General features: G+C 50.7%; 1 protein-coding gene across 1 annotated transcript in view; it reads right to left on the bottom strand.

Annotated features, from left to right (window-relative positions):
* Positions 1-212: 212 nt before the first annotated feature.
* NUP160 (nucleoporin 160) overlaps positions 213-23,374 on the bottom strand; it is a 24,707-nt gene continuing 1,545 nt past the window's right edge. Inside the window, exons 3-35 of the mRNA XM_057382623.1 lie at positions 22,291-22,513; positions 22,129-22,207; positions 20,972-21,086; positions 20,140-20,298; positions 19,185-19,262; positions 18,562-18,659; positions 17,815-17,899; positions 17,520-17,588; positions 16,827-16,910; positions 16,214-16,384; positions 16,030-16,129; positions 14,705-14,870; positions 14,067-14,182; positions 13,828-13,988; positions 12,585-12,718; positions 12,241-12,311; positions 10,627-10,786; positions 10,109-10,178; positions 7,308-7,406; positions 6,948-7,067; positions 6,151-6,246; positions 5,963-6,057; positions 5,228-5,324; positions 5,030-5,135; positions 4,750-4,910; positions 4,224-4,284; positions 3,019-3,129; positions 1,902-2,025; positions 1,589-1,690; positions 1,221-1,362; positions 866-991; positions 687-791; positions 213-579 (exon numbers count right to left, since the gene is read on the bottom strand). Coding sequence (XP_057238606.1) covers positions 493-579; positions 687-791; positions 866-991; positions 1,221-1,362; positions 1,589-1,690; positions 1,902-2,025; positions 3,019-3,129; positions 4,224-4,284; positions 4,750-4,910; positions 5,030-5,135; positions 5,228-5,324; positions 5,963-6,057; positions 6,151-6,246; positions 6,948-7,067; positions 7,308-7,406; positions 10,109-10,178; positions 10,627-10,786; positions 12,241-12,311; positions 12,585-12,718; positions 13,828-13,988; positions 14,067-14,182; positions 14,705-14,870; positions 16,030-16,129; positions 16,214-16,384; positions 16,827-16,910; positions 17,520-17,588; positions 17,815-17,899; positions 18,562-18,659; positions 19,185-19,262; positions 20,140-20,298; positions 20,972-21,086; positions 22,129-22,207; positions 22,291-22,513 — 3,771 coding nt within the window. The 3' untranslated portion in view covers positions 213-492. The remainder of the gene's footprint in view (positions 580-686; positions 792-865; positions 992-1,220; positions 1,363-1,588; positions 1,691-1,901; positions 2,026-3,018; positions 3,130-4,223; positions 4,285-4,749; positions 4,911-5,029; positions 5,136-5,227; positions 5,325-5,962; positions 6,058-6,150; positions 6,247-6,947; positions 7,068-7,307; positions 7,407-10,108; positions 10,179-10,626; positions 10,787-12,240; positions 12,312-12,584; positions 12,719-13,827; positions 13,989-14,066; positions 14,183-14,704; positions 14,871-16,029; positions 16,130-16,213; positions 16,385-16,826; positions 16,911-17,519; positions 17,589-17,814; positions 17,900-18,561; positions 18,660-19,184; positions 19,263-20,139; positions 20,299-20,971; positions 21,087-22,128; positions 22,208-22,290; positions 22,514-23,374) is intronic.

Here is a 23,374-nt window from a genome sequence, read left to right as displayed (position 1 = left end):
ATGCTGCCCTATAGCACAATCTTATAGTTCTTCCTGGGGGCTATAGCCCCTTCTTACTCTTTGCCCCCTTCCCTAGAGCCTCTCTTGAGCTGTATCTATCGGGGATCTAGCTTCATCCTTCCCTGGGCCCTACAGATCCATCCTGCCCTATATCCTGGCTCTAAAGCTGGGAGAGGAGCCTCATAATCCCTGCATTTCCAGCCACATCCTTAGGCACATCTGGAATAACATTTCCATTTTATTAAAGTTGATCCAAAAACATACCAATAAATAAATGAAATTCCCAACAGTTCAACGTCCGGAGCAGGTGGAGAGTGAGGGAGGGTCATGGCCACACACCCCAGCTCTGCTGGTCACCCACTGCCCACAAAAGGGACAGTGAGGGGACACGACCACAGGACACTTCACCTCCCGAACTGSATCCTTAGGGAAAAACGAGTAAATCCAGCACCGCAGGGTGGGATGGTGACACTCCAGGGGATGTCTCCTGAACTAGGACCGGCAGTACAGGCGCTCCATGGTGGCCACGCTGACTTTCTGCTGGTAGTCCTCCATCCTGTCATTCAGCTTCTCGTAGAGCTGGGAAAGGTAGGAGTCATAAGGGGTCCCACCCATTCCACCCCCTCTCCCATCCCCATCCCACCCTGTTCTCTCCATCCCAGTGTTTGGGGGTGGGTAGTACCCACCACTACGCTGTTCTCGCTGGCGCTGCTCTCCCGCAGTGCCTGCAGCAGCTGGTCAATGGCAGTGTAGGGAAGCCACATTGTGGGAGATGTTGGGGACAAAGGGACCTGGAAGGGACAGGAACCATCACATCGTGTCCTCAAGGAACACCCTTCCACATCCCAATGGCAGCTGAGCTCACCTCGATCCCAAAATACTGATGCCCTTTGCCCAGTACAGCATCCACATACTCCAGGACCAATTCCACGGCCTCCTCCAGCAGATCGTAGTTCAGGTAGAGGCGCAGCAGCTCGGCAGCGTCCACTTCCTGCCAGAAAAACGAAACTCAGCCAGGGAATGTGACCAGGACTGGGACCACGCTGAGAGGAACCTGCTCTGAGCCTTGGTACTGGGCACAGAACACCTGGCCACTGGTGCCTGSAGCTGGGAGCAGGGAGGTGGCAGGTGTCCATTGGAGTGAGAATGAGAGCGATCCAACAGCTCTGGGACAGATGGAATTTTGGGGTTTTTGGGGACAGCTGTCTCCCTGTCCTCACCTTATAGCTGTTAATGAGCCAGTTGGGCAGAGGTATCCCATGTGCCAGGAGCTTGTTGATGACACAGCGATGGTACAGGCTGTTCTGGGATGGGTAACGCTCCAGGTAGGATGAMAGCAGCCTCCAGGCTTCATCTGTGGCACTGGAAGGAAACAATTCCCCATGGAAAACATGCCAGCAGCTCCGGCCCTGTCTGTGAGGCCATGGTTGGCTCCAGGTGACACRGGGACAGTGTGGAAGCACAGCTCTCCCTATATCCCAGCCCACAGGTCTGCTTTTAGGGGTTTTAAGAACCTGTGACCCTCTGGATTCCCACAGGGCTTCTGTTTCCAGATCCTCCTCCTCCCAAACTGCAGACACGGACCTACCTGGACTCCTTGGTGGTGACAAGGGACGAGAGTTGGTTTGCTGCCAGCCAGTCCCAGGCCTTTGCCTGTGCYGCTTCCCCTCCCAGCTGGAGCTTGATGCACCTGCACAACCAAACACCATGGGAAGGGRCTCCTGAGCCCCTCAAGAGCCCAACACCTTCCCACCAGCATCAAAGCCACCCCTTGCAGGACTGCTCCCAGGAACAGCCCGGCTGGACTGGCAGGAGAAGATGGCTYTTGGGCAAGTTCCACCCTTGAGCCYCTCATCCCTCCAGCCCTGCGTCCCCTGGGGTGGGAGGGCACCTGGACGTACTTGAAGGTGAGGCCCTCGAAGATGGGCGTCARGGGCAGCTTGAAGGTTTGGCACAGGGTTATGGCCGAGTCGAAGAGCCCGGCCCGGACCAGCAGAGACACTGTTTCCTCAGGTGTGGAGTTGCCTGAAGGGAAGGAAAAGTGGGAAAAGCCTCCCCCAGTAACACCCCCAGTGCTCACTGGGACCTCGCCCCATGTTGTTACTCATCAAGAGCTGCAGAAGCAGGGTGCTGACAACCTCCAACACCCCATAGCAACAGCACTCCTCAATCCAAGGCTGGAAGCTTTCCTGCCCTCCAGGGCATCCCATGAGCTACCATTGGAGGGGCTGGACAGAGCAGCWGTGACCCACAGAGATGTCCCTGGTGGGGCACCAGCTGGAGAGGGACTGGAGAGGGACACAGGCAGCAATACATGATGGGAAAATGCTCAGGTTGGAAAAAAATCTCCATTAAGGTTGTTAAGGTTGGAAAAAGATCTCCAAGATCATTGAAGTTAGGAAGCAGGGAGCGGACAGCCTCATCACAGGTCTGTATCCAAGCAAACAAGGCATCAGCTCAGCTCTGCCAGCATAGAAACTGTGGCACTTGGCTCCCTGTGTCGCCACTCTGCCCTCAAAGCAGCTGTTCCATCCTTTCCCTGCAATCCCTCGCTGGGAAGTCACCTCCTCCTGACATTTAGCRGGGAAAGATGTGGACATGTTGTGTAACTTGTACCAGAGACACAAAAAGGCTTTGGGTGTGAGAGCTGTACCTTCCTGCTCCCCAAAAAGGAACAACTCTGGCAACTTTTTATCACTGCTYCATTAAGCAGGATTCTCCAGGAAATAATTTATTCATCAATTAAAAAGGTTGGATTTGATGATCCKGAGGGTATTTTGCAACCTTAACRATTCTATGCTTCCATGATTTCYAAAATGCCTTTTTCTGTCCCGACTCAAAGCTCATCCCACCCCCACTGCAGACCACTAGAGCTTGGAAAACCCAAAAAATTGTTTCTCTCAGAACCTGCTGAAGTAGGTGGCTGGATTTCATGGTAGAGACAGGAATTTGATGGCCCCTGGCAGCTTCTGGGTTTGCCTCTGGGGCATGACAGAGCAGCTGAAACCCCCTCCTCACCTGCCACAGCCGCTGCCGACACATCGTGTTCCACCAGGGTCAGCCGGATCCGTGCCAGCAGGCATTCCCTCTCCAAATCCTCCAGCTCCAGGATCTCSACCTGGCGAGTGGCTGCAACAGATGGATACTGGGCTCTCAGCATTTCAAAAAGGGCTCTTTGGGCAATGTGSACAATGTCATGGAATCATGAAATGGTTTGAGTTGGAAGGGAYCTTAAAGCTCATTCACTTCCATGGRCAGGGACACCTTCCATGGCTGCTCCATCCTGGCCTGGAACACTTCCAGCGATGGGGCAGCCACAGCTTCTCTGGACAGCCTGTGCCAGAGCCTCACCACCCTCACAGGGAGCAATTTCTTCTTAATATCCCATCTAAACCCACCCTCTGGCASCGGGAAGCCATTCCCCCTTGTCCTGGCCATCCAAGCCCTTGGCCAAAACCCCTCTCCTGTTCTCTTGGAGCCCTTTYGGGCAGAAGAGGCTCTGAGGTCTCCCTGGAGCCTCCATGCACTTTTAARAGCATCTCTACATCCTTCTCCTATCCTAAGAGGAGTTTACCCCAAAAAGCACCAAATAAATGATCAGGATTTGCTGACTCTTCCCTGCTCCCTTGACTGTGCTTATGTCCTTGATTCCATCCTCCCCATCCTTCTCCTCCAGATGTTAGATAATATTTGGGAACAGCTGCTGCTTTGCCTGCTAGGTACATGCCACAAAAAAAACCTCCTCAGAAAGAGCAGGTTTAAAAATACCTGACCTTAAATTTTCCTACTGGAACGCTGATGATAACCTGATCCCACATGCTGGGCTGTGGCAGACACAGGCAGAGCTTATTTCTGACAGGATTTCCAAGGGCACAAACAGCCTTGAACAATTAGAAATTGCCTCAAAAAGCTGGTTTTGTTTTAAATTACAAGTTACTTCCAAAAAAAAAAAGTGCTGTCAAGGCATCAAACTGCTGGGAGCAGGCACAGGAGCCCTTTGGGGAATAGCTTTTCCCTTGGGGAAATTGATGTATTCCTTAGGGAATAGTGGCAAGCATTTCCCAAGTGGGAGACACTGGGAGCGTTAACAACCTTAAAATCTCCCAAATTATTGATCTGGCAGAGACAGGAGCCACCCTGAGCCATCTCCCAGCTCCCAGGGGAGCTGCAGAGAGGCTGTGGAAACTCCAGAGCCATGGGAAGGACCAGGACTGGGCACTTACTGGGAACAGCCATGCACTCCCCATCGTGGCTCCTCTTCGGGGATGCTCCCGGGAGCTCGTACTTGCAGGAAAAAAGCAGAGAGCATTTTTACCCACCTGGTTTCTGAAGGATGTATCACTGAGAGGATAAATCCCAACAGGAGTTCTCCATTTCAAGCCTTGATTTGGACCAGGGAAGCTGTGTAACCCCTTGGAAACCTGGTTTTCTTTATCCCAAGGATCAGGTGGCCACCTCCCCAAAACTGACTGGGATTTGAAACACAACCCCTGTTACACTACCTCTCCTCTGTACTGGTACTCCAGCTGTTCACACTCCCCAAAACATCTGTTGCCTTCAACATAAGATGATATATTCCCTTATCTATCCTGCTTCCATCGAGCCCCAAAAAAGGGGCAAATGCCACAAGGGTGATTGATGAGCAGCCCAATACAGGTGGCCAAGAGCAGCAGATTAAGAAGCCCACCACCTCTGCTCCTACTGAGAAAGACTTTGGAAGCTCCTTTGCAGGAAACTCCACATTCCTACCACAGCTCCAGAGGCTGGCTGCACTATCCAGGCGTACTCTGGCCGGATCAACCGCAGGCAGTTGATGGCAGCCAGGAAACAATTTCCCTGTTTCTGGAGCCCTCGCAGCGTCCGCACCTCCCTGCCCAGCCGCATGCCGTACTCAAACATCACCGTGCCGGCTGAAAACAGGGAAAAGTCCATCAGCCAACAGCCTGAAGAGGCCACACACATGGCAGGGACAGGGAAGGGGTGTCCCAGGAAGGTGGGTGGCTACACACGGTGCCATCCCAAGCGTTACCTTTCCGGTAGTTGTGCCGGTACACGTGGAAGGCGTAGAGCAGCTCATAGTAGTTGTGAGTCATCAGATCCACAGCCCGAGCGTGGGACTCGATGATCCCAACCACCTRCAGCACACACAGAGGCTCCAGTGGGTCCACAACCCCTTTACAGGGAAGGTTGTGCCCTCCCCCATGCGGTGATCCCAGCCCAGGATTACCTCATTGTGCAGGTTCACATAAGGGAATTCCACCAGGTCCTGGAGCTGGGATCGCTCGCAGAGAACCACCACTAGCTGGCGTAGGCAGTCCAGCTGCCTGCAGACGGAAACACAGCCCGTGGAAGGAGCAGAAATAAACACAGGAGCAGGAACAAACCCAGGATTTAAGCCACGAATAACCACTTCGTGACAAGCTCCTGCCTCAGSATAAACTCCACAGGTTTTTTCCTGGCTTAGAGCCAATTTAAACCTTCAGGTTTCTCCTGTGCTGAAAACAGAGATCCTCTAGAAAGGCCTCTCAGGAGGGCAGTCTCCCTTTCTCAATCAGTTAAAAAGTATTCCTATTTCTCCTCCTCTGTTATTGCAGTATTTTTCAATCCTAGGATAGAGCCTCCTCTACCAAGTTCACTTTCCAAACTGAAAACTCAACACCAAATCTTTTCTTTATTATGCTAAATCGACTTGGCTCCTAAAGCTTATAAACACAGAACGCTACACAAGATCCTTCAGCCTCCTCCCTGTTTTCTTCCTCCCATCCTCCTCTTTTGACAGGGTGCCAATCCCAGGTGTCTTTCAAATGAGTGTCCAAAAATGAACTCTACCTTTCTAAACCCATCTCTACGCATTAACTCCTAACACAGCAGCCAAGCCCTCCCCTAAAGTGTCATTTTCCTTTCGGTTTCACAGAAAAATGGGACCATGAACCCCCAACAAAGACATAATCCTGTCACCTACCTGCCTGGATCCGGGTTTTGCGTTAARGCTACGTAGGCTTCGCTGTTGTGTCCCAAATCCAAGTGATGTTTGAAGATGCAGGTCCTTAAAGTAGCCTGAAAACATTACATACCAGTTATAAAACCAGCAAGGAATTCCTRTGGATGAGGCTCCTGAAGAACAGCTTGCTGGGAAAGAAGGGAATGTACCTGGCTTCTCCAGTCATCCGCTGACTCCATGATGGCCAGGGTGGCCAGCTGGATGACCAGCTCTGGCAAACCCAGCATCTCCAACAAGCGGAGGACCTGGGGGTGAAAATACTCCAGTAAAGAGTTGGCAAGAGGGTTTTTTGTCGTTTTTTTTTTTTTAGGAGCCGCTCCTGGCCCTGAAGATTTTTAAGGGATTAGACTTAAAAAGGGAAGATTTGGGTAAACCACAGGGATTTGGATGAAATCCCAGCACAACAGGACCAGGTTACAGCTTCACTGGAGGATTCACCCCTGTACATGGTGGATTTTTGAAGCATTTCAGCATTATTGATTAATTTTCTGGATCCTAAATCCAGGGAATCTCTTGCCAAGAGCCTAGCTCCAGGCTTGCAGCCTGCCTGAATCACAGCATTATGCAGAAGGAGAATCCTATCTCAATTTAAACACACACATTTTAATTTGCCTCAGAGCTTAATAACCTTCCCCTTAGGCAACATCCTATACCAGCCTGGACACGTCTGGCTTCTGCTTCCAGCAGCTGGATGTCATCCTGCCTTTTTCTGCTGGATAACAGTGTCCTTGGTGATTAGGAAACTAATAGGTGGAAAGTACCTAAATTTCACATACTCAGCTTGTCATTACCCCCAACCAAAGTAAACAAAAGTACAGATGKGTCACATTTCAAAAATTAAGTTCTCTGAGGCTCAAGTCAGTTCCCCCAAAGCCGGGAACTGAGCAAGGAATTTCTYGTCCTGTGTGGAAGCACGTGGTGCCAGTTTACCTGCTCAGGACTGTACCTTGTTGTAGTACTGCAGGCGTGGTGTGGAGACCACCTCGCCCTCCTCGGGCTGGATCAGCCTGTCCAGGAACTCCTCTCTTCCCACCTCAGAGGCAGCTTGGCAGAAGCAATCCAAAGCCTGGAAGCAGACCTGGAATTAGCYCACTGTCCCCTCGGGTGACTGATGGACCTGCTGTACAGGTGAGGTGACAGTGCTGCCTGTCCCAAGCTCATGGCATCTCCCCCAAAAGCAGATCCCACCACCSTGCTCCAATCCATCTTTACCCAAAGGCAGAGCTTGGAAAAGACATTTTCTGTGCCTCCCAAGGGCAAAGCACCAGACTCCAAACCACAGAAAGGARATGAGGGAGGGCCTCACCTTGTGCCCCTCGCCCATGACAAGGTAGCACCTGCCCATCATGAAGCAGCAGGAGCCCATGTTCACGTGGCACCATGGCTGCAGCAGGCGGATGTATTCCTGCAGGAGAGAAGAAATAGGAATTTGGATTTAGGTCAACACTCACTTGTGATCTGTAGGCACCCAGGACCAGCGAGTTTTTGGTGGCCCCTTTGGCTGCTGAGGTCAGACAAATCCTGCTTCTCCAGTTCCAGGGCTGGTTTTCCCAGCCCTAAAGTCCCTTGGATGCACTGATCACAGAATCATGGAACGTGCTGGAAGGGACCCCTTAAAGCCCATCCAGACCCACATGCCTGTGAAARSCAGGGACACCTTCCACTMTCCCAGGCTGCTCCAAGCCCTGTCCTGCCTGGCCTTGGACACTGCCARGGATGGAGCAGCYACAGCTTCTCTGGGCAAACTGTGCCAGGGCCCCAGCACCCTCACAAGGCAGAATTTCTTCCCAATATCCCATCTAACCCTGCCCTCCAGCAGTGGGAAGYCATTCCTCCTTGTCCTGTGCCTAGGTCCTTGCCCAAAGCCYCTCTCCWGCTCTCCTGGAGCCCCTTTAAGCACTGGAAGAGGCTCCCAGATCTTGGAGCATTCTCTTCTCCAGGCTGAACATTCCCAGCTCTCTCAGCTCTCCAGAGCAGAGCTGCTCCAGCCCTGTAAGGGGCAGATATCCCCCACATGCTCCTGGGAAACAACTGCTCTCAACAGCTCCAGTGTCCGTATGAAGCACCTCAGAAACAGCTCCCAASAAGCCCAAAAAGTCAGACAGGATTCTTTCTGTTGCAGAGGAACAATTGTAGAGGAAATGTGGAGAACATGGAGGGCAGAGCAAAGGCTGCAGCACAACAGGCAAGGCAGATGCTAGAAGAGGAATACCTGTGCAGCAGAGGGCCAGCAGCCAAGGAAGCACATGGATTACAGCATGTGGGAGGAGGGCACAGATGAAGGGAGATGACCCAGCCTGACCCCATGCCAGCAGAGCATTCTCATCACCCTTGGAGAAGCAGCCACATCCTGCTAGCAGGCYCGTGAGATTCAGCAGCAATGAGGACGACAAACCAAGATCTGGAAGTCAAATCACCTCTACAGGTGGACAGACCACCAGCACCTCTTGCCTCACCTTTCCTGGCCATGCATCCTCTCAAAAYCATGAGGTGATGCATCCAGAGCCCGGATTCACCACCTGGATTAGCAGCTACGAGGGATAAATCCTGCTCCAGCTCGTCACACACAATGAGCAACATGGAGAAGCTTGGCCTGTGTCCCAGGCCTCAGCTTTGTGACCAGACCATTCCCGTGCCTGCCTGCTCCTCACAAGGAGCTTCCTGACCTCCACAATTTGGGTCGCCGTGCTCAAAGCAAAGCTGCTGTTATCTCCCYGGGATCACGGCTCTTAATCCAAGTTTCCATGACTGACTGGGATCAGGGAGAGGAACAGAAGGCAGCAGGRAGGAGGAGGAGCTGGGCTCTGTGGAGATAAAAGCCTGGAGAGGACACCAGCGAGGCGAAAGCAATGCGAGGAGATTCAAAGCCTGGCACATATGCCAGGAGGGAGAAGGATGCTGCTCCATTCTTGGCATTTCCCAGCTCAAAAGCTCTAAAGAATTGAAATTCTTCTACCAATTCTTCTCAGCAGCAACACAAAAGGAAGCAATTCAGCCCCCAGGTATGAGGGGCTGGGAGGATAAAAGGTTCTGTTGAAAAACAGGTCATCACTAACAGCTTGCCTGGCCCTGGTGCCTCCAGGAATGACTAGACAGGGATGAAGCATCATGTGGAGCTGCAGACAAGGAATTGTGYGGGTCAGAACTCGAGCACAAGCAACTCCAGCTGCCAAGAGCACCAGGAGAGAGGCAGAGAAACAGTGATCTGAAATACAGCAGTCTGAAACCCCCAGAAAACAGGAGTTCACTATCCCTGCTACTGGGAKGTCAGGAACAGGCAGATATGGAATGATGACAGGTGTTTCTTACACTGCTTTTTAACTAATAAGCACGTTTAATAAATAGATTAACCCTTTCTGGGCTGAGCAAGTCCTTCTGAACCCAGATCCCATGGGCAATTGTGGGCAAAGGTRGCACAGAAAAGGCTGTGATCACACCAGCAGCCAACAAGCTCTAGGATTGCTGGGATATTTAAACAGGCTCTGCAAAGGTGTTTCAGGGTGTGCAGCATCACGTGGTYACACAAGCCCTGGGAGACTGAACTCCTACATAGAGAGTGAATAGAATAAACCTGAGTATCTGGATGCTCTTGAAAACAGATGAAAGAGAAARTGCAGGAGATGATTCCCCCATGGCAGGGGAGTGGAATGATATGAGCTTTAAGGTCCTTTCCAACCCAAWCCMTTCTAGGATTCCATGATCTTAAATCATTCCCCATCAAACAGTGTGGCATTGCCTGAGCTCAGAAAGCAGTGATTAGGGGTGGAGGTTTTAAATTACAACAGGGGAGATTTACATTGGATACTGGGAAGAAATTCTGCCTTGTGAGGGTGGGGAGGCCCTGGCACAGGTTGCCCAGAGAAGCTGTGGCTGCCCCATCCCTGGCAGTGTCCAAGGCCAGGTTGGAYGGGGCTTGGAGCAAGCTGGGAGAGTGGAAGGTGTCCCACTCCASGGCAGTYGATGGAACTGAATGAWTTCTGAAGTCCCTTCCAAYACAAACCATTCCAGGATTCCATGATTAGGGGAAAGCAGAACGCCAGCACTTGGAAAGATGATGATTTGGGGACTTCTCCAACACGTGTGAGAGGGCTGGCGTGACACACTCACCTGAAGCTGGGTGTACTGACAGTTCCCCATCAGGCACTCTGGGAAGAGGAAGCTGGGATTGCTGGGCCATCTGAGCAGAGGTTAAGGAACACAGGAGAATCCTGTCTGGAGAACTAGTCTGGAAGCCAACATGCCTCTCACGCTCCATTTGTAGGGTGAAAGGAGAGAAGATTAAGCTGCTCTTCATACAAGTCATTATTCTCTAATAAGATTTATCCATATTAGAATAAAATCATTGGTAYATCTAATCCCCAACTCCCGTTACTCTTCCAAATCTCCCAACAACCCACCCCACCAAGTCAAGTAGTGAGAGCTCACAGGCTTAGTAAAAAACTCAAATCCCTTACTGTGCACCTAAACAGGGTGAATGAAATCTGCAAAATCTTAAAACATCCACAAATCCCACTAATGCCAACAACCTCACTCTGTCAGAAGCCTTGTCTTGGAAATTTGAAGGTGGAAAACTGATTCTGGAATGGCAGGAGGCTCAGTGGCAATGGATTCACAGCCAAGGATACAGGAGAGGCAGAAAATCAGCMACTATTGAGGTGATGAGATGGGGCCAGTTCAAACTCGTCTCAGCCAAAGAGGTGTTTGGTTGCAGGAAGAGTCGGGATATGATGTGTTTTCTGGCCACTTCTTGRAAAAAGAGCTCCACAATTGTTTGAGGGCCAGACACTAAAAGTACAAATTAAAGGAACAGTGAGGGCCTGCAGCAGAGATCCCAGGTTTTCCACCCTGTCCTGTGCTCACCAGGCCAAACAGCACAGATTAAGTCAGGGCAAACCAAAAACATGTTCCACACTCCAACTTGTTGGTTTTGGATTTCTCCTGCCGTCTGGTTAAGTCAGAGGGAGCAGCAGGAGATCAAAGTGCCCTGTCCCGCAGTGTTTATTAACCACAGCTCAATTAAAACACACAAAAAAGGGCTCTGCTCCCTCTCTGCTTGTTATTCCCAGCCCAGCTGCAGCTTTCCAGCACAATAGGGCTGGGGGAATGCTGAGCTGGCTGTTCTAATCCCTGCCTCCTCATTCCAGCACCCCAAAAATCCCCCCTTACTGACTATTCTCRACGCCTCTCCCTGAGCTGCCACCTCCTTCCCTACATTTCACATATTTTTCCCCGAAGAACAGTGGCCAAACAGGACTTTCCTCATGAGCCAGCCAAGAAATAACCCACGACACCGGCGCACACAAAGGATGTTTTCAACTTCTCTGACATTTCCAGCTGCCTCCTGCACCCAGATTCTCCGTCAGGAAAAGCTCAGACTCAGAGGACCACCGATGTCAGAAAGTGGAGGAAACTCTTTCCCWGCTCACACGTGGCACTGCTGCCTGTTTGTCCCAGATTTTCCCAGCTCCCTCTCAAGTATCTCAGCCTCCAAGCACTGACAAGTCACAGCAGGCTCTTACCTGCATGTTTCCTTCCCATCCCTATTCACCTCCTCCCTCTGGAACCACTTCAAGGCTCACATTTCCCTAATTAAGCTGCCTTATATCCTCCCAAAAATCTCTAACCCAAAACTTACATCTTTGCAGCAAAACTTTATCAGCTGCAATGTTTTGCGGAGGTATTTCCACGTTTTCAAACATGTTTTGAGGAAGCACATCCACATTTTCACRCTTCCCTGAGCTGCTGCTCCTGGCTGCTCTAGGATAAAGACTGGAGAGCAGGGCAGGTTGGATGGAGCAGGTTGCTCTGAGCAACTCCAGCTAGTGGAAGAAGGTGTCTCTGCCATGGCAGGGGGCTGGAAGTGGATGAGCTTTAAGATGCTTCCAACCTACACCATCCCAGGATTCTGTGACAGACCTGGTCTAAGCCACAACAGTCCTGTAAAGTACACGAGGGTGAGTTTGGCTGATGCTGCCAGGGTTAGAATAAATACTTTGTGGTTGAGTGAGGCACTCCCATCCTTCTCAGCCTGAGAGGAAAATCTGAGTCCAACGCTCCAAGATCCTTTGTTGCTGCTGTTTAGTTTTTTTTCCTGTGGACAGCCTGACAAACATCCCCACTTAAATCCGGGTCATTCAACCACACAGTCCATTAGCTCCCTGCATAAAGCACTTCCCTCAGGTGGCAGAGACASGCTTAAATAACAGAAAGGGAGAGTTGATGATCCGTGGACACCTTACCCAGCTTGTGTAGTGTCAGAGCAGTGGTGTCTGCTAACTCCAACACGGAGAGATGCTGCAGATTAGATTCCCTAGGGAAGAAAGGAGCCATCAGTGAAGAGACAACAAAACGCCTCCCGCTTTAATTGTGCTCATTGTTCAACTCCCACGGAGCACAGAACAGCGAGGCCTCATAGGGCAGATTTAGCACAAGGCAGAGTCAGCCCAGAACATGGAAGAGAAAAAAAAACCCTCCCCAGTGCTCCTGAAGTGATACTCCCAGAGCAACCACTGGCTTTCCACACCAGGAAGGGCATTTCAGGTGGATTTAGGAGGAATCAAAGCCAGGCCAGGTAGAGACTTACAGCGTGTCCACAGGGACGACAGAGGCCAGGCACTGGCTCGCCCACCGGATCAGGAAGTAGGACAGCAGCAGGGGAGAGGTGCGGTGCAGCAGGTCCTGCTGGGACTGGAAGAGCTGTCCCCCTCCCAAAACCATCTGCAACAGTGCAACAGCAAGACAAGAAAAATCAGAAGGGTTTGTGTCAAGCCCAGCTCATCCCTCCTGCGAACACTAAGGTRCTCAATAAAGGCTCAAGGTGGGCCTGGCAGGAACTCAGCCTTTGCCCCACCCCTGGAAGTGTTCAAGGCCAGGTTGGATGGGGCTTGGAGAAACCTGGTCWAGTGGAAAATGTTCCTGCCCATGTCAGGGGCTTGGAATTAAATGGTCTTTAAGGTCCCTTCCAACCCTAAGTATTCTAGGATTCTTGTCCCTGAGAGTGAAATCATGGCTTTGCTGCAGAGATCCCCTCAGGGTCACCTTAAGCTCCAGCAAAGAGCAGGAATCACAGGAGAGGAAACAATCCAAGCTTTTGAAGGACACKGGTACGTCAAGGTGGGAAAGCAGCAGGTCACATGCCTCACAGTCTGGGAGAGCCCAGCTCCAGAGGGCACCTTGCAACACACCTTAAATGCTACCAGGACAACCTTATCCAGGAAAAGGGGATTTTATTTTTCAACCAGAAAGCTCCTGCAGGGACGTTTCTAAGTAAATAATATGTGTTTAAACAAGGCTGTCCTTGTCCGGGGACTCRTTCCACATCCCTGCGTCCATCCAAAGCAGCAGCACCATGCCTTAGGTGGCCTTGGACCCGATGGGACAGACCCAGACCAGTCCATCCCACCASTCCAAACACAGCTGCCATGGTGGGGGCTGTTTGCTCCAGCTGGAGCAGCTTTCAAGGGGCTGAAACTGCAGCCTTGGAATGTGCTGCCAGAGAACGGAGCTRCCATCGGTGCTGGAGAGGGACAGAGATAGCTGGGAGAGCTGTGCCTGCACCGACTCACACAGGAGGCTGGATTCCATGCCCTCCTCCCACAAATACAGCCCAGCTTCCTGCTTCCTGGATGCTCTCCGCGGAATAAAGGGAATTAGGCTACTTTGTTTAGGAAGACAAAAGCAGCTGCAGGAGAGAGCAGGACTTGCCCAAGCCTCGGGCTATTCCAACAGCCTTGTGGGAAGGGACAGGGCTCCGCCCTGCACCAGCAGAGCCTCACAGGATTCCCAAGTCCCAGGAGTGTGGCAGTAGCTCCAGGGGCTGTACTCACAGGATCTCCGAGGCGCAGCAGGAGCTGCTGGAGGATGAGCAGGTCTCGGCAGAGGAGGAACCTCACGGTGCAGATTTTGGCCACCCCCCCGCACACCACATGCGCCGCGGTGCTGCTGCCGAACAGCTGGGACAGGCTCATGTGCAGCGCCCGGTGAGGAGCTGCAGGGAAAGCACTCAGGTGAGGCAGGAACAATGCCAAGGAAAAGGACACTTCCCAGCGTTTCCCAGAGCTTTCACCTCTTTCCATGTCGGCGTCTGTCTCGTAGTCCATCTCTCGGATTAGCAATCCGATGGCGTGGATGGGGTTCCTGATCTCCTGCAGTTTGCTGTGGATATCCTCCATAACATTTTCCCTGCAAAGTCATAAAGATCTTCATCATCATGAACGGCAATGTGAGGATMCAACTGAAGAGGGCCCCCTTACGCTCCCTTTCAGGGAAGATCAGTATCTGATCAGCCTGGACATTCCTGACTGGAATCCTTGGCTGGCTTGTGAGTTTTATTACAGTGCCTGCAGGGACCAGTCTATTTATTCCACTGCCTCAAGCTACCAGGAAATAACAGTCAGATAGCTGGCATTCCACGAGGGAATGATTTCGGGCTAGCACAGGAACCACTCAGTTCTGACCTCTCCCTACCATCTCCAGGCACTTCTTTCCACACCTAACAGGAATTGGTCCCTCTCCTGCTCTCGAGGTTCTGGATGGAAGACCCTGCTAATTACACCAAACCATGATCTTCATCCCTGGAAAAAGTCTCCTGCAGCACAGGGCRAGGAGCCCTCACATCTCAAACACCCCTGGATGTCAAGCAAGGACAGCTCCGGACAATCCCAGCTCAGCCACCCTGAGAAGCTTCTGGAAAACACATCTTACGTGTCATTAGCTATCAAGTCCTCCAGGATCTGCTCTGCAGCCTTTTCTGGAGGCTGGAGGCGGGAGCAAGCCATTTCCATGATGAATGCCATTTCCATGGAAATTGATTCTCCAATCAGCCGAAGGCACTGGACAAGACAGACAACATCACGAGACATCTCCAAATCTGCAATGAAAGAATCTAACTGTGTATTTTCCAACAGATTTCCAAGGGAAGGTGGGAAGACCATGCAAAAACCAGTTAGTTCAGCAGCTCCTATCACCAGTAACAGTAGACTAGTCCCAGTTCCCTGTGCCAAGCTCTTCCCCAATAACAGTGAAACCAAACTGAAGCTCAGGAGTCAACAAGGGAAAGATTTGGGCTTTATTACTTGGAAAATAAAAAAATGATGCAACAATAAAAAGAATTAAATTCCCTACAAGGGATTTTTTCCAGTCACAGGTTGAAAGGAAATAATTAATACAAAGAAAAACATCCTGGAGAAAACRGCTCAGCTCAGCTCTGCAATCCTTTATGGATGAGATTTTAAATTAAATCCCATTTTTTGAGACTGTGACTGTTTAAAACAGCCAGGGCAGGAACTGCTGGGACTCCCAAATCCAGCTGAGGCCTCCAGCTTTCTTTCCCTCTAGTCCACAAAAAGCTCAACCAAACAGATGACGATCCCRCTTCATAAAAACATATAAAAATATATAAAAATCACTCAAGCATGAAAGTGGAGCTTAGGTAACATTTTCCATTGCCTTTTTCCTAGTGAACTGGCATTCCAGGGCYAGCAAAGCACAGAGGGAGGGCACTGTGGCAACAATATTAATGACATGTTTTCCTTGCTCTGGCATTTACTTCCCGGAGACAAGGAACAACATGGCCCCTCTCCACAGCTGATGTGAAAACATTTCATAAATCCTGGAACAGTTTGGGAAGGAAGGGACCTTAAAGCCCATCCAGCCCCACCCCTGCCATGGGCAGGGACACCTTCCACTACCACAGATTGCTCCAAGCCTTGTCCAACCTGGCACTGGACACTTCCAGAGATGTGGCAGCCACAGCTTCCCTGTGCAACCTGTGCCAGAGCCTTCTCCACCCTCACAGGGAAGAATTTCTCCCAACCCAAACCATTCCATGATTCCATGATTCTATTTATAGCCTTGACACCATTTTCTAATTGCCGGTGTGAGCACAATGGCAAGTTTTACAAAATAAATTCCCTGTAAGGCCAAAATAAAACTATCTCCATGCAACTGTGGATCAGGAGCTCTTMAACAGATCTCTATGGAAGCTCCCACATCCCTGACAGGAGGGAAAAAATTCCATGTCTCCTCACCTTCAAAGATGGCAGCGTCGTCCTCAGTCAGAAGATGCTCATTGGAGAGAAGATAGAGATGATCCACCAAGGAGCAGGGCACGAGGAAGGACATGGAGCCCTGGAAGATGAGGATAAAATCCTTGAGCTTCTCAAAACCTCTGGAGAAACCTCTCCAGGGAATCACACCACCACCCAGCCTCACCTTCTTCAGCAGGCACACCATGCTGGTGTAGGGGTTCAGGTGTAAGGCCAGGGGCCGGGAAAGAGCTTCCTGGTATTGCAGGCAGCAGGCATAGAACTTGGACCAGAATTCCACCTGCAGCTGCCAAAACTCCTCCGGGGAGCACTCGTATTCCGTCACACTGCCCTGGAACTAGCGGAGGCAAAACAAGGGAATCAGGAGCAGCCAAGTTAAATAAGGACAAACAGGATAAATGAGAGAGATTCAGACACAAAAAAACATGGGCATCTTTCAGGTAGGTCCCCTAAAAATTATTATTTGGATTCTTTGGAAGATAATCCCTCTACTTTGGATTCTCTGCCAAAATGATGAGTGACAGCTGAGCACAGTGGTGGCCTGGGCACGATGTGACAAGTGACCAAAGTGCAGGCAGGGAGAAGAGACAGAACACCCAAAGCATTCCAAAAACCCAAGAAGGAATGAAAAATCCAAGCAGAAAGGATGGAGATTTCCACTTTTTAAAACATCTCCTTTTGAAGAAATAAAGGATAAACCAAGGCCTGGGGTCACTTGGCACCTAAAACATCATGACTCTGCGTACAACAAAATATTCTGGAAGGAAACTCCATCTCACCTCATTTTCCACRGCTGAGGTGACCTCTTTCCTTAACTCATCCCACGTCAGATCCATGTGCCTCTCACTTCCTTGAGAAAAGATCTGCAAAGCAGCACAGGAAACTTGGATTTTAAGCCAAAATAAAAGTCTCACCAAGGGTTCAWGCAGCACTGAGATAAAGCAGCACAAGAGCATCAGCCAGCACTTTGTGGGATGAAGTGTTAAAAGGAAGGTCTGGATGCTAAATTTGGGATACACGGATGCACAGCAGTGTGCAGCCATCACACCTCAAGGGATTTAAAAGCCATGTGATATGGCACTTGGGGACATGGGTTAGTGGKGGCCTTGGCAGTGCTGCAGGGAATGGCTGGATTCCACCATCTCAGAGGGCTTTTCCAACCTTAATAATTCCACGATTCCATGACACATCCTGACAAACAGCACCACGAGGGGCTGAGGTAGGAATGAAAACCAAGCTCAGCAACTTGCTGAGCTATCCAAGGTGAAAAAAAAACCAATCATCTGGAATCCAGGTTCTGCCTCTGGCTACAGACACACAGCGGCTGCAGCGTGGCCCAGCAGCCACCAACTCACTCCAGGGACTTCCCATGAAAACATGCCTGGCAAGAGCTCCAAGGAATCCTGCTGCATCACATCAAAAGAGCCAGGAAAAAGCTGAAGAGAGAGCATCCCAAATTCCCTCTCACTTACCTGCAAAGCCTTCTGGATCGCTGCATTAGTAAACCGGCCGGGCRTGAAGATATATTCCAGGTARGTTTCCTGCAAAAAGATCACAATTTAAGGAAGCTCAAGGATRWGGAGAGCATTTAAGCTGCTGTTTYTTTCCTTCCATTCTCARCCTCATCCTCGGGATCTGTGTTTCTATCCACACCSTGCTCCAGCCTGGGATCAAAGCTGCCCCCTGCACACTCCAGACTCTGTTTATTCCCATTTTCTTTCCTCAGTGACCTCTTTACTCTTTGGTGACATTTTACAGCTGGCTCACCCTGGGGTCCTGATCCTGTCGGACTGTAACCTCCTCCTCAGGGAGCGGCTGYACAAACACCTGGTTCCACTGGCCTGCGACATTCCTGGAGGGAAATAAACCTGGAATCAGATTGGCATCCACCTGAACCAAACCTGTGGCTTTTTCCAGCAAAACCAGCCCTCTGGGTCTGAAGAGTGACAAGGGACAGATCTTGGCAGGARAGCTTAATAGTGGCATTCCCAGCCCTAAACTGATGGAACAAGTTGGAATCCTTAATTTAAATCAATATTCTCCCCATCCCACGAGCTCACAAGCAACCCTCAGGCTAACCAGCAGCTTCTTCCCCTGAAATTTGTACACTCACAGCATTTTCCACTCACTGTTTAACTCTCTGGCTCTGCACCAACCCACCCTCAGCTTTATATTCATGGATAAGCCTTTCCCATCACCATCTCCCCAAAACACTTCTTTTCTTGCAAGAGACCACCTGACTGTCTTGAAGGAGCCATGGGAAAGCACCCTCCCTCCATCCTGCTCAAACTCCACTTTCAGCAATCCTGTGCCTGATTTTTGCATTTTCCATGTTCCTGCAGCATTGAGCATAAACCTCTAAATTGAGGACCTCTGTCAAGGTTTTAAGGAGCTGTTCCTGCAGTCATCCCAGTGATCCAGTCCCAAAACTCACTGCTCAAAGTTAATGTATTTGATCCAGTCCCAAAACTCACTGCTCAAAGTTAATGTATTTGATCCAGTCCCAAAACTCACTGCTCAAAATTGATGTATTTCACAACAGTTTGGCTCTCCTCGTTGTGCCACAGTGCCCAGATCTCGGCTGAGGTTAAGGCAAAATCAACCAGAGTCTCCTAGGAAAGAGGGAAAGAGCCAATTTCCTTTCTTTTCCTCAAAATACAGTACAGCAGAGGAAGGTGAGCACTTAACAACAAAACATTCCCTTGTGTCATTTAAAAGGCTTTGGGAATTCTTCAGCCTGGAGAAGGCTTTGGAAAGAAATTGCCCCTTCCACTGCCTGAAGGGAGCTACAAGAAAGGTGGAGAGGGACTTTGGACAAGGGCTTGCAGTGATGAGACATGGGGGAATGGCTCTAAACTGGAAAAGTGGAGATTCAGATGGGATATTGGGAAGAAATTSCTCCCTGTGAGGGTGGTGAGACCCTGACACAGGCTGCCCAGAGAGGCAGATGTGGCTACCCCATTCCTGGMAGTRTCCAAGGCCAGGCTAGACAGGGCTTGGAGCAAGYTGGGATAGTGGAAGGTGTCCCTGCAGGAGRCTGGAACAAGATGAGATTTAAGGGGTCACTTCCAACCCAWCTATTCCATGGTTCTGTGATTTAAATGYTGAGCTCCTGGAGGCCTGGCCCCAGCTCTCACCTGCGAGGAGAACAGGGAGGAGATGTGGTCAAGGCTGTAGCGGTTGCTCTCAGTGCTCACCAGCTGGAAGACACAAAACTACAAACACACCTCATAAATGACTTTCTGAAGGGCTAAAACAGCACATCCCAGGGAACCTCATAGTTTCAGTCCCTCTCTGTGCCTGGTGCTACAGGTAACAGAGCCCAGAGAGCAGGAGGGGTGAGCTGAGCACACYACTGGACCCTCTGCACTGGTATCCTGCCCTCACTCTTCTCCCCAAGGACATTCATCCCTGCATGGAYCTGAAGGGCTCCCAGCTCTTTCCAGAGACCAAACCAGAAAAAATGTAAGACCACCACACCTGGCACTGCTGGTGACCACAAGATGTGGGAAAAGAAGACTAAGGTGGGAAAAGCCCAAATCCTCAACTGCAGGCCGAGCTCTGTGTGCGCTTCCCAGAGCAGAGCACTCGTGGGAGCGCAGGACTCATGTTACACACTCCTGCTCTGTGTGGGAATTCCCTGGAGAATGGGATAAGCTGTCCAACAGATGAGCCTGGTCAGGGCCGTCATTCGCCTCCTGCTAAATTTATCCCTCTCCAGGAAAAGTTCTTCACAAGTTGCACAAGCATCCACACACTCCCAGGAGCCTGGCGTAAACACACCATCAGCATTCCCATGCTTCTAGCTCCTTTTGGACCTTTCCTTTTCCCACAGCACATCCTTGTTTTTGCAGCAGGAGGTAAACAAGTGAACTAGCCCTCATGGATCAGCTCAGTCACACAGGGRATTCCACTCCCAGGGCTTGGGCACACACATCTCACAGTGTTGTGAAGGGAGAAATATTTATTTAGAGAACACTGATCTCTCTAGAGGTTCACACATGAAACTTTTCCCTATTTCTTGCCTTCCAGACCCAAATCCTAGGGGAATGATGCCTATTCCTGCAGCCTGAGAAGCCCGTGGCTCCATACCTGCCCTCGYTTGGGAGCGTGCATGTAGACTGCCAGGTAAAGGCCCAGCGACTGGGAGAAGGCCAGGCGCAGGCGGTGCCCGGTGCCGGCCGCCAGCCGCAGGTCCCTGCTGACCGGCATGAATTCCAGCAGATCCGCCACCATCAGGCACATCTGATCCTGCAAACGACACAAGGGTCAGCACAGTGGCTTAGGAGAGACCAAGCACTGAGAAACTGTTCTTCTCCCACCTCTCCTTCGCCTTCCAGATGAAATCTGCCCCAAGTTTTCCACAAAGGGGGTAAATTAAGGCTCCATGCATTTACCTGAACCACTCCTCGGCTTCTCCCAGCTCACCTGGGCCCCCTTCCCACCAATCCCATGGGCTGCCGGAGCCCAGGCACGAAGAATAAAGCTTCCCCTCCCTCCCACAGCACATTCCAGTGCCACCGAGCCGTGAAAGTGCTGTGCTGCTCCATTAACTCTGGCACTCCATATCTGGAGCAAGAGGCTTCTATTAACTTCTTGTTGACAAAGACACTTTCATTGCTGCTGAAAGCAGGAGAAAATCTACTTGGGATTGCTCCTTGGGCCTCAAAGCGCTCCTGCCTGCCTTCCCAAATGCTCAAGTAGGTCTGGAAATAACCCTTTTCCCAGGAATGAGGCTGGGCAAGGAAACCCCTCGCTTCCCAGATGCTACTACAAACACACACCACAATTGTTTCACACGTTGTCCAAACTCCCAGCGTGGAGAAGCCGCAGCGACAATTTAATGGGAGACAGATCCATGCCAAGCACTCACCCGTGATTCTTTGGGCTTCACTTTGCTCCCCCAAACCTAGGCTCTGCTCACCTTGTAGGACCACATCCGGAGCTTATGGTCCTGGCACAGGGCAAAGAGAAAGGCGTCGTGATCCAAGCAGTGCACAGAGAGGCTGACGGGCACATCCGAGGGGCCACCATCACCTCTGGAAAATCAGAGGTTACATCAACACTTTCAAAGAAAATTTCCCATCCCTCAAGTGTCCAAACCCAGCCTGGACAAGGATTGGAGCAGCCTGGTCTAGAGGAAAGTATTCCTGCCCTAGGCAAGGAACGGAGCTGGATGAGCTTCAAGGCTTGAACAATCCAACACAAATTTGTTCCAGGATTCTGTGATCCTAAAATCCGGGCAGGTGCACAGATACAAGGCACTGGGGTTTCACTATCCAAATAACAATGGGGTGAGACCAAAAGAGACCAAAAGAAGGGAGTGTTTAGCATCCACGGAGCAGAGAATCCCACCACACCAGTGACACCCAGTTCTTCCCTTGCTTGGGTGGAGCTGAAGCACATTCCCAGTTCCCCATCCTCAGCCAGGTACTTGCAGAATGTGAGTGAAGAATCCAAAGGGAAAATAGGATCTGAGCAGCCCCAAATACAGACCCAAGCAGCCCCCAGCAGGGATCCTGCCAGCCCCTGATAAGGATCCAAAATGCCACAAGCAAGGATCCTGACAGCCCTCAGCATGGATCCTGACAGCCCCAGGAAAATATAATCCCTCATGGTCAGAGTCATTCAAGGCATCAAGGGACTCACTCCCACTTCCAAGGAAAAGGCCTTAGGATTCAGCTGTGCACTCTTAACCACCCTAACAATCCCAGCCCTAAGGATCCAAACCCACCACGGAGCATCCATCTGATCCCCACGTAACCTCTGCCGGTCAGAAACGTCCCTGGCTCCYCAGCACAAGGGCAGAGTAATCCCTAATCCATGCTGGCTGTGAGCCACATCCTGAGCAAATCCTTGCAGGCCAATTACTAGAGAATGTATTTATGGACACACRGAATCAGCAGGATCCTGCTAATCCAGCATTCCACTCCCAACTTCCGTACTCCGATAGCTCCTATGACTCTGTTAACTTTTCTGGGTGGAGTATTTATAGGTGCCTGTGTGACTCAAGCTAAAAATCCCAGGTGAGGAGATCCAAAAGCCAAAATTAGCTCCATTTATACATCTCCAGGCATTCACCTGATRGCAGTCGGCATCCAGCCCGTGAGGAATCGCTGCACCACTGAGCTCTGCTTYAATTCCACCATGGAAACGCTTCCTTCAAAAACAACAGGAAAACAAAAAAATTAAGATKAAACGAAATTCCAAGCTGGGAGAGGGGTTGTAGCTCCCGAACCTTACCTGGAGCATCGGGAGGAGGCAGCTTAAGGACAAAGATCCCTCCCGAGGCAGAGGGAAGGGCGAAGAGAGCATCCCCATCACTGCTGAGCCAGGCTGCAGAGGCCACGGAGTTGGGAGCCAGCCCCGGCACGCTGGGAATCACGTAGTAATTGGAGGGATCCCTGATGTGGATTTTGCTGATATCGGTAAACACGGAYTGCACTTGGCTCTCTGTTATCAGCTCCTGGAGGAGAAYGGGAGGAAACAGCCTCAAGTTGTGYCAGGGGAGRTTTAGCCTGGATATCAGGGAAAATTCCTTCATGGAGAGGGCTATCAGGCATTGGAACAAGSTCCAGTGGTGGAGTTCCCATCCCATGTGGATGTGGCATTTGGGGACATGGGTGGTCTTGGCAGTGCTGGGGAATTGGCTGCACTCCMTGATCCTGGAGGATTCCATAAAACAGCAAATCCTAAGCACACATATTTAAGGCATAAAAAACAAACACCAGGCATCGATGCAATGGCAACTCTCTCGGTAAAAAGGATTTTTCCAGTAAAAAAATCTTCAGCACAGCTCAAAGAATAATGCTGGTGACAAATCCCAGGAAGAGCAGCTCTGCCACAGCACAGGGTCATCCCTTGGGAAAGCTCTCTGGAGCTCTAAAAGCAGGAGAACAGCTCTCCAAGAGAGGAGAGGGTCCTGGCAAGAAGCAGGCACAAGAGGAAAAGTCAGAGCAAATGGGGAGAATCACGGAATCCTGGAAMAGTTTCYRTTGGAASRGACCTTAAAAACTATCCAGTTMCAACTCACATCCATGGAAATACGATAAATGTGATATAAATGTGATATAAACCCTTCCACATGAAATACAGACTCCAACCCAGACAAAACCAGCCTGCAGCCTTCTCAGCTGGGGAGAAAAAGACAATCCAACTGGGAAGCACTCTGGAAAAACCTCATTCCCAGCAGCAGTTCAACTCCAGTGCCACCACAGTCCACATCAGACATCTGACCAGTTCCTGCGCAAAACACGGCTGAACTCCCCAAACCCCTCTTTTCTCTCTTGCTCCCGATGTGTTTTGAGTCTGAACTCCCCAAACCCCT

The sequence above is a fragment of the Malurus melanocephalus genome, unplaced genomic scaffold, assembly GCF_030028575.1.
Source record: "Malurus melanocephalus ecotype Western Australia unplaced genomic scaffold, MMel_1.1 scaffold_577, whole genome shotgun sequence".
Classification (NCBI taxonomy): Eukaryota; Metazoa; Chordata; class Aves; order Passeriformes; family Maluridae; genus Malurus; species Malurus melanocephalus.
This window is presented reverse-complemented; position numbering and strand designations above follow the sequence as displayed.